Source organism: Meles meles, chromosome 16 (assembly GCF_922984935.1).
Source record: "Meles meles chromosome 16, mMelMel3.1 paternal haplotype, whole genome shotgun sequence".
NCBI classification, from domain to species: domain Eukaryota; kingdom Metazoa; phylum Chordata; class Mammalia; order Carnivora; family Mustelidae; genus Meles; species Meles meles.
Window position 1 is genome coordinate 81,295,405 of NC_060081.1, and position 13,781 is coordinate 81,309,185.

Here is a 13,781-nt window from a genome sequence, read left to right on the forward strand (position 1 = left end):
TCCCCAGGGCCACAGGGACAGACGGACAGATGGACTGACGGACGCACAGCGAAGGCCGAGAGGTCCCACTAGACTCCACCTTCTGGGGAGAAGAAGGAAAGCCCAACTCCACTTCGAAGGCCAGCAGAGCGGCAGAGGGGCTCTGAGCCTCCAGGCCCCGTCCACACCCGGCTCGCACACCCCCACAGGGAGGGGCTCCATCCACTCACATGCAGGGGCGCCACCAGGCAGGCTGCCGCAGAGGAAAGCCAGACAAGGAATGGGTGTCCACGCACCTTTCGAATTGAAGGAGGGGCATAAGCTGTGGATAATGTTTGTATCTCTTTGTGTTCTGCAGGTTTTACTCCCTTAGCAGAGAGAGGAAGGACACGTAGGAATCACAAGTTGTCATCAGAAGTGTCCACGGCCAGACCACAGACGCACAGAGTTCCCAGTGCGCGAACACAAGTCCACAGGACCCGATGGGGGACGCGGGGCGTGACGCGGTGCGGACTGTGGGCGGACAGCACGGAAGCCCCGTGTCTGCAGCTCACCAAGCCCCCTACCCAACAGCAGCCTCGGGCCCAGCGGGACACTGCGGTCCCGCCCCCGCGGTGCACACAGCCAGGGCAGGGGCTCCTGCTGCAAAGCGTCCCTCTCTTCTCCGCTTCTCTTACTACACAGGCCTGATGGAGTAAGAAGTCTCGGGGGTGAGAGCCCTCAGCGGTCACTGTTTCCCAGGACACTCAAGAAACTTACTGTCGGGGCGCCTGGGTGGCTCAGTGGGTTAAAGCCTCTGCCTTCAGCTCAGGTCATGATCCCAGGGTCCTGGGATCGAGCCCCATATCGGGCTCTCTGCTCAGCAAGGAGCCTGCTTCTCCCTTTCTCTCTCTCTCTGCCTGCCTCTCTGCCTGCTTGTGATCTCAGTCTGTCAAATAAATAAATAAAATCTTTAAAAAAAAAAAAAAAAAAAGAAACTTACTGTCAACGTGAGAAGGAAAGCGCTTTTCAGAACTTCACAAATTCCCTAAACCTAAGGCAAGTTTCTCCAGAGCCCTTTTAAATTTCTGCTTCAGGATTTTCAAAACCAGTTGCTAATTACGTCTCGATCAACTCACAGACGACTAGCTATTTATAACGAAGCTTTCTTCAAACGCATCATTTAAAAGGAGGAAAGCTCACGTTTATACGCTGGACCGGGCTTTGGAAGCATCCGAGGAACGACCTTTGTCTGGATTTCAAGGCAACAGACACGTGTGTGCCCCTGCTCTGTCCCTCTGCGCTGCTTCCCTTCTAGGGCAGGGTCTGAACTGGGTCAGTCCTGTGCTGCCCGGAGGGGACCCGGTGCCCACTTGTCAGCAACTCTGAGCAGGGGCTTAAGGGCAACTCGCACAGCACGGCTGAGAGCCGGGCACTCAACCACCATGGCCCAGAGGCAACGGAACAGTCCCGGGGCCGGGCCCTCTGCCCCCCGGGTTCACGATCATCCACCACCTGGGAAGCAAACACACCACGTTCCTAAACACCTCCGTACGGGGCTCCAGCACGTACGGACCTGCCTCTCACGCGGTAAACATGGAAAGTTCTCGACTTCTCAAACTCCCGTAATTCTGCCGTGGGCACACAGCGCGCACTGCGCCCGAGCACAGTCAGCAGCAAGAGAGGACGGAGACCCCGGGAGGGTCGAAGGGACCCCTTTCCTGGTTACCGCCGACAGATGAGCTCCAAGAGACACCCACGTGTGCCTGAAACACCACGCCACCCCCAGCCACCACGACAGCCTCGTCCACCCTTACGACGAGGGGGACGGTCCTGGGCAAAGCCCAGAGAGAGGGTGAGGTAGAACGGCCGGTCCTCCGAGCCCGCAGGGCGGAAGCAAACACTCAGGGAAGCTACCTGTGCCCCACACCAAGCGGAGCGGCCCGGGGCCGGCTGGGCGCGCTCCCCAACGGCCATTTTTCCGTCTTCCTTACCAATGTCACTGGTACCCAGGTATGTAAGAAGGAAAACTCTAAGGCCTTTGGCCTACGCTGCCCCCACAGCTGTGGGACATGTCCCCAGGATCTGTGACCCTCCTGTGACAACCTCGGCAACTTTCTCACTCACAGAACCAAAGTCAGCCACGGCACCAGACTCGCCGGTGACGGAGAACGTGTCTAAGGCTGGTACGGTTCTCATGAGGGTAAAGCTGTCCTTAGCCTTCACTGCATCTACAGCAACATGATGCTTGAAGCCCAGAGAAACACGTCCCGTAACTGGGATAGCGCATGCGTAATGAATGCGACGTGACAGCCACGTGTCCCATTCATCCCCGTCAGATCCGAAACGTTTCACGAAACGGTCAGTCCTGCTTTCTAGCTGGGCCACTGAGGCTCCAAGGAAAGAAGGCCGCAGTGTCGTCAAGCAACAAAATCGAAACATTCAAACATCCCTCGTGCCACAGCGCTGGACGGCAAGAGTGGCCCGGACCTTCAGCGCTGGGCTCGCCACCTTCCACCGTCCAGCTCCAGGTCAGCCCTCCTGGAACCCGGCCCGGCCCAAACAGCACAGTCGGCCACCACTGGGCTCCTCCTTTCCCCACCGACAAACACCTGCCCTCGGCATGGGTGGTAACCAATGCCCTGGCCACCTGTCCTTCCAAGCAGGGAGAGGAGCACCGAGAGTGTTGTGAAGTGAGGGGCAAGCCCACGTTCCCAGGCCAAGGCATCGACGGTGAGGAAACGGTGCTCTGTCCTAGAAAGAGAACCTACTCTCCAGCCAAAGCTCAGAGCAACACGAGAGCGTTCTCTGCGAAAGCAGGACAAACGGACGCATGTTGCAGATGTTCGCAGGCCGAGAGCACCACAGGAATGAGCGTCTGTAAGGCGCATCCGTCTGAAAAGATCTCTGAGAACCATTTACGCACATGCTCATTTTGGTGTCATATCACTTTTTCCTTCGCTCAACTGTAATCATAATATTACTTCGATGTTATGACTTCTAGGCTGTGTGAAACTAGTGCTTTCCAGAGTTCTTGGGACAACTGCCTTTGCAGCAAAAATCTCTTCTCTGTTCTTGCCATTACCACAGTGGATAAAATTTAGACTCTGGTACCTTCAAACGAGCAAATTCATTACCGTAACATCAACGCTTCTTTACAAAACCATCCTGAATACCAAGAACGAAGTTGCTAAAACCAAAGTCCACACAGGCTCATCGTGTGCGGTGAGAGCGGAGCAGGAAGGCCCAGGGCTGACATCAGTCGGGCCCCGGCGAGACCTGGGTCCCACCTGTCCCCACCTGGAGCCGCGGCCTGCAGGGAGGGGAGGCACGGAGGGGCAAGCCTGTTCCACACACACTCCAACCGCCAGCAGTCCGGGAGCCCAGTGGACAGCTCGGGGCAGCCTGTACCGCCCTGCTCCCCCCTAAGCCCTTCCCAAGTGTTTGTGTGTCTGGGCTATAATGAGATTGAGCTATTGGCCAAGGGTAGTTCCTTCTGTAAGGCCCTTGCCTCCTCTCTCTACGTGTTTCTGATGAAAGATTTCAATGAGGAGGAAACATCGAGTAGGAAGACCTAATATTTCCTGACCCAGCATATAACTAGAGTATCTACATTCTGTCATTTTGGTTTTCAGAACTATACTACCTAAAGGAGAACTTTGTCTCAGGGTCGAACTTTTTACTTTTTTTTTTTTTGCTTCTGCTGCTATAAAAATGAGGTGAGGGAACCGATCAGAGTTCCCCGTCAGTGGAGATCAGGGGGTGGGGGGCCATGAAGACATAGGTATAAATCTTTTCCATTCTAGAGGACATTTGTCATCCAAATGTCCACATGGGCTGCTCTCTGCTCTTAAGTACGGGGGACTTAGCGCAAACACTCGTGACAACTCTTGCAGAGAGCAGGTATGTTTACAGTTTTTTTCAAGGAGTGGTCTGCTTGTCACACAAAGACATCTCTAATGGCGACATTAGAACAGAAGACGAAAGTGAGTCCAGGGTCACCCACGACAGAGATGGCAGAGATGCCCCTTTCCAACCACAGTTTCCTCCCCCGCCCCTGGCAGAAATAAGAAGGGGTCTTCACCCACACAAAGGCTCAGACCGAGGGATCCAGCCAAACCCAACCCACCACCCCTACAGGCATCGCACAGGCCCTGGAAAGTCAGGCCAAGTCAGGCCAAGCCAGGCCCCCTCTCCAGCTACTGAGGCGCTCACACCAGTTTTAAGTAACAAAACAAAAGTACAGCGCAGGGGAATGGTCTTTGCTCTGAGTAAGGCAAGTGCAGAACTGTGCAGGACCACCCTAAAGGCGTTTTTGCAAATAGAGAAAGAATATTTTGACATTTTACATCATACACTACAACCACGAATTCCCTCCCTACGGTTACTACAGATCAGCCATATTCTCCACCGAACAACCAAAACACACGTAAGGAGCAAAGCAGAACCTTCAACAAAACACCACGACAACCTAAAAAAGAAACCAAATGCATCCTAAGGGGCATCTCAGCACCTCGCCGGCAACTTGTCTGACGTCCCCTTTCTCCCTCAGAGCGCAGCAACCCCCACAAGCACCCCCAGAAGGCAGGCTGGGCGCCGGCTTTCCCCGCCCCTACCCCCATCAAAACCTCCCCGGCAAGCGCTGCTACCGGGCCGGGTCTCGCGCGCTCTGACAAGGAGACCTCTCCCTCTGAAGACACTGGCATTTGGTCAAGGTGACCAGCGGCTCTGCCCCGGGCATCCCTGGGGCCATGGGCAGCACTGCTCCCTCCGGCCACCCGATCACTGGATCACTAGCCGGCGAGGGAGCAGCGCTCGGAAAACTCAGCACTAACAGTGCAGGCGGCCGAGGGGTGGGGGGAGGATGCAAGAGGACTTGGGGCGCCTGGACTTGCTGAAGCATCTCTCTGCTTGGGAATCCCCAAACACAGCAGCATGACCTGGGATGCTGTGGGGGGCCTCGGGCCGTCGGACCTGAAGAACCCTAACCAACCGTCCAGCTGACACGGAGATGGAGAGCGCGCCCGGGCTGTGGACCGCACGGCTGCACGTCACCAGGCCCCGCCGGTACCTCCGAGAGGTCCACTGATTTCCCTGGAGGGCACGAAGCAAAGCAGCTGGGCAGCCACCCTTGCACGGGAACGCCGTATTGCGGGCCACAGGGGCCACAGGAAGCGGCGGCACAGTGCGGAGGCAAGGACGGGGACCAGGAAGGGTGTGTGCCCCAGGATCCCTCCAGGGCTCACCTGGGATCTCTGCCATCCTGGTGTAAGCAGGGAAGCGGAAGCTGTCCACGACTTGCCCAGCCACAAGAAGGAGTGTCAGGACTCTGCCTGACCTCACCAGTGGGGCGGGGAGGGGGGAGGAGGGGTGCCTAGCCTTCCATCACAGCCCAGGGTAACAGACGTGCAGCGAAGTTCAGTGAGGACACGGGCCATGACACAACCGGCCCCAAAAACCAGGAGGCGGAGCACCAAACAGAGAGAAGCGTGGACGCGGGCTATACAACCCAGCAAGCTGTGCCCCAGGAGGCCGGCCGCCAGGGCTCTCCGCCGCGGGGGGAGGGGGGCGGGGGGAGGGGAGGAGAAAGGAGCGGAGGGGAGGAGAAGGGAGGGGAGGAGCGGGCAGGGGCACACACGGCCCGGGAAGGAGCCGCTGCGCTGTGGGAGCCCAGAAACTTTGCAGTGCGGAGAGCGAGCTGAAGCCCGGCGCTGCCCGAGAAAGGGGCCCCCGCGGCCACGGACCCCACGGGCGCGCGCGCACTCACACTCGCACACGCTCTCCCCCTCGCAGGGGAGCTCCCCGGCTCCCTCGCGGCGGGCCCGCGCGAGACCCGTGACCTCAGCGCCCCGCCAGCCCCACAACTTCCTGGACGCCCGGCGGGGGCGGCCAGGCCCGCCCGACGCGGCCACTCACCTGGGGGCAGCTGGAAGTTCTGGATGTTGGTCGGGTTCTGAGGCGGCTGCGGCAGGCGGGGGGCGAGGACCGTGGGCGTCAGCGTGGCCCGGATCCCGCCGCTGGTGGCCGACGGCGTCCTGGGCAGGCTCTGGGGCCCCGCGCTGGCCGAGCCCTTGGGCAGGCCGGTGGGGGTGCCGGGGGCCGGCGGCGGCGGCGGCAGTCCAGCGGCGGCGGCGGCGGGCAGCGCCCCTTGCATAGTTGGCCCGAGGATCATGCCGGCCCCCGCGCCGGCCGGGCAGCTGGCGGCCAGGGCCTGCGGCGGCGCGGGCGCCGGCTGCACCGCCGTCTTGGGCGAGTCGGCCTTGGCCACCTGCGCGGGCGCGGCGGCGGCGGCGGGCCCGGGCTGACTGTTGGCGGCGGGCGGCGGGGCGGGCGCGGGCGCGGGGGCCGGGGCGGGCGCGGGGGCCGGGGCCGGGGCGGGCGCGGGGGCCGGGGCGGGCGCGAGGGCGGGCGCGGGCGCGGCGCTGCCCCCGTTCTGCGTGGCCGCCGGGGCTCCGGCCGGGGGGCCGGGCGGCCGGGCCAGGCTGGCGGCGGCCGGCGGCGGCGGCGGCGGCGGGGCGGCGGCGGCGGCGGGGGGCGCGGGGGGCGCGGCGGGCGCGGGGGGCGCGGGCGGCGAGGGGGCGCGGGGTGCGGGCGCGGCGGGGGCGCCGAGGAAGGGCGGCGTCTGGATGACAGTGGCGGCGGCGGCGGCGGCGGGCTTGGGCGGCGGCGCGGGGGGCGCGGGCCCGTTGTGGAGCAGGCTGACAGCAGGTGCGGCGGCGGCGCGGAGCGAGGTCCCCAGCGCGGCGCTCCCATTCAAAGTTTGCGCGGCGCCGGGGCCGCCGGGCGGGCCGTTGCGGGCGGCGGGCTGGGCGGCGGGCGCGGCCGCGGCCCCCGGCGCGCAGGCCCCGGTCCCGGGCCCGGCCCCCGCGCCCGCGCCGGCCTCGAGTGCGCTCAGCTTCGCGGCGGGCCCTGCGGGGACACACGGGGCGGCGCGGTGAGGACGCGGGCCCGGCCGGCGCCCGCCCGCGCTCAGGCCGCGCCGCGCTCTACCTGCGGGGGGCGGCTCCGGCGCCGCTGCGGGCGCGCCCTCGGCCGGCACGGCCGCTCCGGCTCCGACATGGTTCCCGAGCGCGCCGGCGGCCGCGGCCCGCGCCTCGGGCGCGCGGGGCGCGAGGTGGTGGTGGTGGGCCGCGCTGGCCGCCAGCTGCGACTCGAGCGAGCCCACCAGGTCGCTCACCACTTTCTCGTCCACCTCGCTGTTGAAGAAGACCTCGTCCAGCAGATCCGAGCCCGCCGCCATCTTTCCTCCTCGGCCCGCCGCCGCCGCCGCTCGCCGGCGCTGGGCGGGGAGGAGGCTCCGCGCGGGCGGGCGGGCGGGCGGGCGAGCGGGCGGGCGGGCGCGGGCGGGGGGCGGCGCGCGCCTGCGGGGCGGGGGGCGGCGGCCGGGCGGGCGGGGGGCGGCCGGGGGGGGGTGGGGGAGGGCGGTGGCGGGCTGGTGCGCAGGCGCGGCGGCGCGCCCGCCCCCGCCCGCCGCTCGGCGCGCCGCCATTGGCCGCGTCGCCCCCCGCCCGGCCGCCCGGTGCCTCGCCATTGGCCGCGGCGCGCGCTTAAAAGGTGCGGCCAATGGCTGCGAGCGGCAGAGGCCGGGGCGCGGGCGGGCGGCCGGGGCGCGGCGGGGGAGCTGGCGGCTCGGGGCCGGGGGACCGCGGGGGTGCGGGCGGGCTCGGGTTGCGGGCGGAAGGCCGGCAGGGGCGCGGCGGGCGAGGCCCGCGGCCCGTGCACGCTGGGGGCCGCGGCGGCGACTCCCTTTGTCTGCGCTCGCTCCAAAATGGCTGCGGCCAGAGCGGACGGGAGCGCCGGGCGGGCGAGGGAGGGAGGCCGTGCTCCCGAGGCCCGTCCGTGCCGCCGCCGCCATCATCTCGGGGCTGCGGCCGGGGCAGGGTCGGCGGGGGCCGTCGTCGGCGCCACGGTTGCGGGCGGGCCGGGCCTCGCCGAGACGCGGCCTCGCGGCGTCGGTGCGCCCCGCGCGTCACGGTTCCCGCGCCCTGCGGCGGCCCGAGGGGGTCGGACGGCCCGGCCCCCGCCCCCCGTGCCCGTAAGTCAGCGCCTGCGGCGCGGCTAGTCCCGCGTCGGGAGCGGCCCGGGGCGCACGGGCTTCGTCTTCCGGTTTCCTCTCCTCCCTTTGACCGAGTGCGGGGCCTGGCGCCCTGTGCGCCCGCGCCCCCGCCGCGGAACGGGCTCAGGTACTGTCCTCTCCGGGCGGGCGGCCGCGAGTCTGCTCAGCACCCAGAGCGGTGCCCCGGGACGCGCGGAGGGGCTGCCCGGTCCCCTTCCCGGGGACAGCCGCGGCCTCGGGGCAGCGCCTGCGGACGCGGGTCCCACACACCGGGCCGAGACTCTGGACCCGAGCTCCGCGCCCGGAGCAGTGGGGCGCGCAGGGCGCCAGCGGGCGGGGGGCTGGGACCCGCGGCACCTGCGCCCTGTCCTCTCCTGCGTGGGCGGGGGCTGGTTTTCAAACAATAGCAGAAACGTGGGATATGTGTCAGATCGGAATCTTTCAACGTTGACAACTAGGTAGAAAATTTTGAAGGAAACCAGTAAAAGCATGGGCAGGCTGACTCCATCCTCCCGCCCGCCCCCAGTGTGACGACATCCGCGTCGGTGCACCCGTCGTCTCCGCCCGAGCGCTCACCCTGGAGTGGGAGTAGAAAAGCAAGCCGTGGTGCGGGTAGGAAGCGGAAGGCAGATTCGGTTCCGGTGACCCGCAAGGGCGGCAGGGGGATCCCCACTGTCAGGTCGCCCCAGCTGCATTCCTGACAGCTTCCCTAAAGGAAGTTGGCAGTGCCAAGTGAGGGTGTTCCGACTTGTCCACATGGCCCCGGCTTCTTGGTTTGCTGGGGTCCTGCCAGGACCCCTGCAACCCAGGGCGGCCCCGCCCCCGCCCCCGCCCGCATTCGGCCTGCAGCCTTGGGTGCATGCGACCACCTTTCCTTGCTCTCTGCACCAGGCCTGCTCCCCACCTGGGCACTGACGTCACCCCCAGTGTGCTGCAGGGCACCCCCCAGTGCAAGAGGAAGTGTGGAAGGTTAACGCTGCACCCCACCCCAGAAAAGAAGGGAGCTGGAGAGGAGGATGAGGCCACTCTGCTTCCGGTGCTGGCCAGAACCCTGCCCACCTTGAGAGTCAACTGGGCAAGGAAGTCATGGGGCTCCTCCCTGCCTCCTAAAGGAAGGAGGGGACAGGCTCCCAACCTGTGTCCCTGGCTCCCCCTGAGGACCGTGGGCATTTTCTTGGAATATCTGTACAGTTTGACTTGTGCCACAAGGAGTTACGACTTCCGCAGCTTGAAAGAGACCTCCCACCTCGCATAAATAAAAGGGGACAATGAAAATGAGTCCAAGTATAAAGACCATGTTTAAACATGGAAAGACATTTGCCAGGAGAATGGCGGGACCCAAAACGACAGCCTTGCCACCTGCCATGCCACGAATGGGCAGGGTCGCAGGAGGAAGGAAAGGCAGCTGCCCGGGCCGTCAGCCGTGGGGGCCTTTTGGGTCTCTTAAATGGTACATTGTCTTTTCAATAAAACACAGAGCCTCAGACATGGTCTCTTCTATATAAAAGTAAACATAACCAAGGCCACAGTTTCAGTGCTGGTCTGGCTGTGCGGAGGACACGCAGCGTCCACCGTATCGCCGATGCTTTTGTTTTCTGCCTGGAATGCTACAGGATGAAACACTTCCAAAAAAGACCTGCAGGTGGCTGGCAGCTGGTGGCCCGGCCCGGCTGCGGGAGCCCTGTTTGACGGGTGACTTCCCCACCGGAGCCGACAGTGCTCCTCAGCACCGCGGACCCCACAGGACATGGCCCTCATCAAGAACAGATCCACACGCCAGGGTCAAACTCATGAACACACAACTGATCTGTACATGCAGGCGCATCCCTCTCTTTGGGCCATCGACATGATCATTAACAGCGACTTCAGAAACGACAAAATTTATTCTCCCAGCTCTAGAAGCCATGAGTCCAAAATCAAGGTATGCGCAGGGTCCTTCCTGCCTCTTCCACTTCTGGTAGCTCCACACATCCTGAGCTTGAGCCACATCCCTCCAGTCAGCCCCTCTGCGGCCAGTCACATGGCTTCTCCACGTGTCTGCGCCTTTCATCTTTTGAGGACACGGCTCACTGGACTTCGGGCCACCCTAAATTCAAAATGGTTTCATGTTGGGGTGTCTGAATGGCTCAGTGGGTTAAGCCTCTGCCTTCGGCTTGGGTCATGGTCTCAGGGTCCTGGGATCGAGTCCTGCATCGGGCTCTCTGCTCAGCACGGAGCCTGCTTCCCCCTCTCTCTCTGCCTGCCTCTGGGCCTGCTTGTGATCTCTCTCTGCCAAATAAATAAATAAAATCTTTTAAAAAAGGAAAAAGGTCGGGGGGGGGGGGGCCCTGGGCGGCTCAAGTCGATTAAGCGGCCACCTTCAGCTCAGGTCATGATCCTGGCGTCCTGGAATCAAGCCCCACTTAGGGCTCCCCACTCAGCGGGGAGTCTGCTTCTCCTTCCTGCTCTTGTGCTCCTGCTCTCTTTCTCTCTCCCTCTCAAATAAATAAAATCCTTACAAAAAGTTTCATCAAGGGGCACCTGGTGGTTCAGTGGGTTAAAGCCTCTGCCTTCAGCTCAGGTCATGATCCCAGGGTCCTGGGATCGAGCCCCACATCGGGCTCTCTGCTCTGCAGGGAGCCTGCTTCCTCCTCTCTCTCTGCCTGCCTCTCTGCCTGCTTGTGATCTCTGTCTGTCAAATAAATAAATAAAATCTTTAAAAAAAAAAAGTTTCATCAACACACTTAACTACGCATACAAAGTCTGCATTTCGGAATAATGTCACATGCTAAGGTTCTGGGTGGATGTGCATTTTGGGGGGACAGTTCAACCCAATACGACATATGACCAGTTTGTCCACTTATGGAGGGAAGAATTTCTAGATAAATCAGAAGGCAGTCATCAGTCTGATCAGCCACTTAGCCCCAGAACCGTAGCCCAAGACCTGATGAAACTGGAGTGAATTCACCAGTCCAGGTTGCCCCTCCCTGTTCTGCCTGGAAAAGAAAGTGCGTGGTGAAATCCGCCCAGGGGCCGCCGGTAATAAGCAAACTGACACACGGAGCTCGCACGCAGGACAAAGCCCCTGGGGCAGAGGAGGGGATGAAGCTTAGGAAGGTTGTCAGTAGCCCAAGGTCTCTCCTGGTGGGGACGGAAACCAGAGACTCGGACCCGAACGCTGACAGACAGCCGCGATGCTCTTTTCTGGCTGCCAAAGCTGCCCAAGCCCGTCGTACACCAAGTAGATGTCCGCTCCTAAGCTAGAGTCAGAGTCCCGCCTGCATCCTCGGAGACTGACCCAGATCTGCTGGATGTAGGCTGTCTACACACTCCGGAATGACTCATTTACAGCAGCTTCTTGGCTGGCTCCCGCGAACAGCTAACTACAGCTCTCACGGGTGCCTTTAGTTTTGTTGTCCACCTGGAACGCTGTCTGCAACAGTTTAGCTCAGAGAGGAGCTTGTCTCAAAGTTTGGGTGGGAACTCTGAGGTCAGCCTTCCTGTCATGTCTCCCTCGCCCCTCAAAAATGCAAGCGAGAAGCAGCCTTGCTATCAGTCAGAGGAGCCTGGTGGCGTCCTGAGTCCCCTTACCCGGAGAGGCACGATGCTGTCAAGCCCCATTTTCTCATCGTCATGCCCATCAGATGGTTTTTCGGGGGGAACTGCTTATTGCTCTGGTTAATTCTGAACATAATTTGGCCCTCACTCAGCTTATAAAGCCCAAGCCTCAACCCTTGAAAATCTGCCTTCTCGAAAAGCTTAGCTTCATTGCAGCTGCCCTGGGAGAGGCACCAAGCCATAGGTTTTTGTCACTGGACACATTTATTTCGTTAGCATTAATTGTCTGGACAAGATCCATAAAGCTAAGATTTTAGGCACTGACCACTAAGTGCCAGGTAGGATGTTAAAAAAAAAAAAAAAAAAAAAACTTTAAAAATGATACCATTTACAAGAGCCTCAAACAACCAAACACCTCAATGTAAAACCAACAGAGCAGCATAAGAACAATGCAAGAAAATTCTAGAATGTGACTGAGAGAAATTCCGGGAAAGTAAGTACACGGAGGGATACACAAAGTTCAAGAATTAGAAACCTCACTCTTGGAAAACTGTCATTTCTTCCCAACGTGATCTAGAGATTTGATACAAAACAAGGTTTAAAATCCCAACAGGGTTTTTTTCATGAAAGCTGGGCTTTCATTTCATGTGGGAGAGTGGCCTCCTATTGAACTGACCTTCCCACAGCCCCGTGACCTCCGGACAAAATCCCAAATGCCAGAGTGAGCGCGGGCGGGCGGACGCCGGAGAAGGGAGCTGCCGGCTCGGCCACTTCGAGCCTAAGGACGGGCCGCGGTCCACACCACACTGGGCAGATTAAACACATGAGTCCTTCCGGCCAGAGTTGCTGGGAGACAGATTAGGCAATGACAGTCTCTGGGAAGTATGGGGCATCCCAGAAGGGAAGGAGCGAGAGAAGGGGAGCCCCAGTTCTGTTATCAGCTGGTCTGAATCTCCAGGTGACAGTGACCACACGCCTGGGTCAGACTCCAAGCAACAGGGCTAAGAATAAAGAACCAAGTTGAAGGCTGATGTGAGATCAGAGCGGCTGTCCGTGGGACGGTGCCCGTAGCCGGAGCCCCGCCAAGTCTTAGGTGGACACCAGCACGAACACAAAATAACAAAACCCGCTCAGAAGACATGCACGTATGCGTCCAAACAAAGTCCACGGAAAATAACACTCGACCCACCCAGGAGACAATCCAAAATTGCTCGATATACAAAGAAAAGGAGAACGTTAGCCATCCTCAAACAAAAAAGGGTGATAGAGATTGATCCCTGACATGACCCAGGTGACGGAAGCAACAAACAAGGATTATATATTTTTTAAAAATTTTATTTATTTATTTGTGTGTGAGAGAGAGAGAGCGCACATGCAAAAAGGGGGAGGGCCCAAGGGAGAAGCAGACTACCCATCGAGCAGGGAGCCCAACTCAGGACTGATCCCAGGACTCCAGGATCATGACCCAAGTCCGAAAGCAGAGGCCCAACCAACTTAGCCACCCCGGCACCCAGCAAACAAGGATTTTCAGGTGCCTATTATAACTAATCACTGATGTCAAGGAAAAGATGCTTTTCATGAGTGACAAGACCTTTTAAAACCACAACAGATAACTACAAACTATATTTTAAAAAATGGGAATTCTAGGGACGCCTGGGTGACTCAGTGGGTTAAAGCCTCTGCCTTCGGCTCAGGTCATGATCTCAGGGTCCTGGGATGGAGCCCCGCATCGGGCTCTCTGCTCAGCAGGGAGCCCGTTTCCCTTCCTCTCTCCCTGCCTGCCTCTCTGCCTACTTGTGATCTCTCTCTCTCTGTCTGTCAAATAAATAAATAAAAATCTTAAAAAAAAAGAGGGAATTCTAGAACTGAAAATTACATCAATATTGAGTTAACTGAATGGTCCTAACAGAAGAGTGAATGACAGAGGAGTGACCAGGGAACCTGAAGATAGTTCAGTGGAATTTATTCAACTTGAAAAAGAAAGAGTGGAAGCACATCAGAGAGCTCAAGGGTACGAGGAACAATGTCAAAGTCCACATGTGTGTGACTGAAATCACAAAACGAGAGGTAAAAGGATAGGGCAGGGGCAAGTACGTGAAAAAAATAATTTCTAGAATTTTCTGTACTTGTTAAAAGACATGAATCTCCATACTTACAGAAGTTCCACCATCCCCATCTATGATAAACTCAAAGAAAACCAGGTATAGGCACACGGCAGTCAAAGTGCGGA

General features: G+C 60.1%; 1 protein-coding gene across 1 annotated transcript in view; it reads right to left on the reverse strand.

Annotated features, from left to right (window-relative positions):
- TAF4 (TATA-box binding protein associated factor 4) overlaps positions 1-7,282 on the reverse strand; it is a 65,057-nt gene extending 57,775 nt beyond the window's left edge. The window contains exon 1 of the mRNA XM_045981482.1: positions 5,875-7,282. Coding sequence (XP_045837438.1) covers positions 5,875-7,198 — 1,324 coding nt within the window. The 5' untranslated portion in view covers positions 7,199-7,282. The remainder of the gene's footprint in view (positions 1-5,874) is intronic.
- Positions 7,283-13,781: the final 6,499 nt, after the last annotated feature.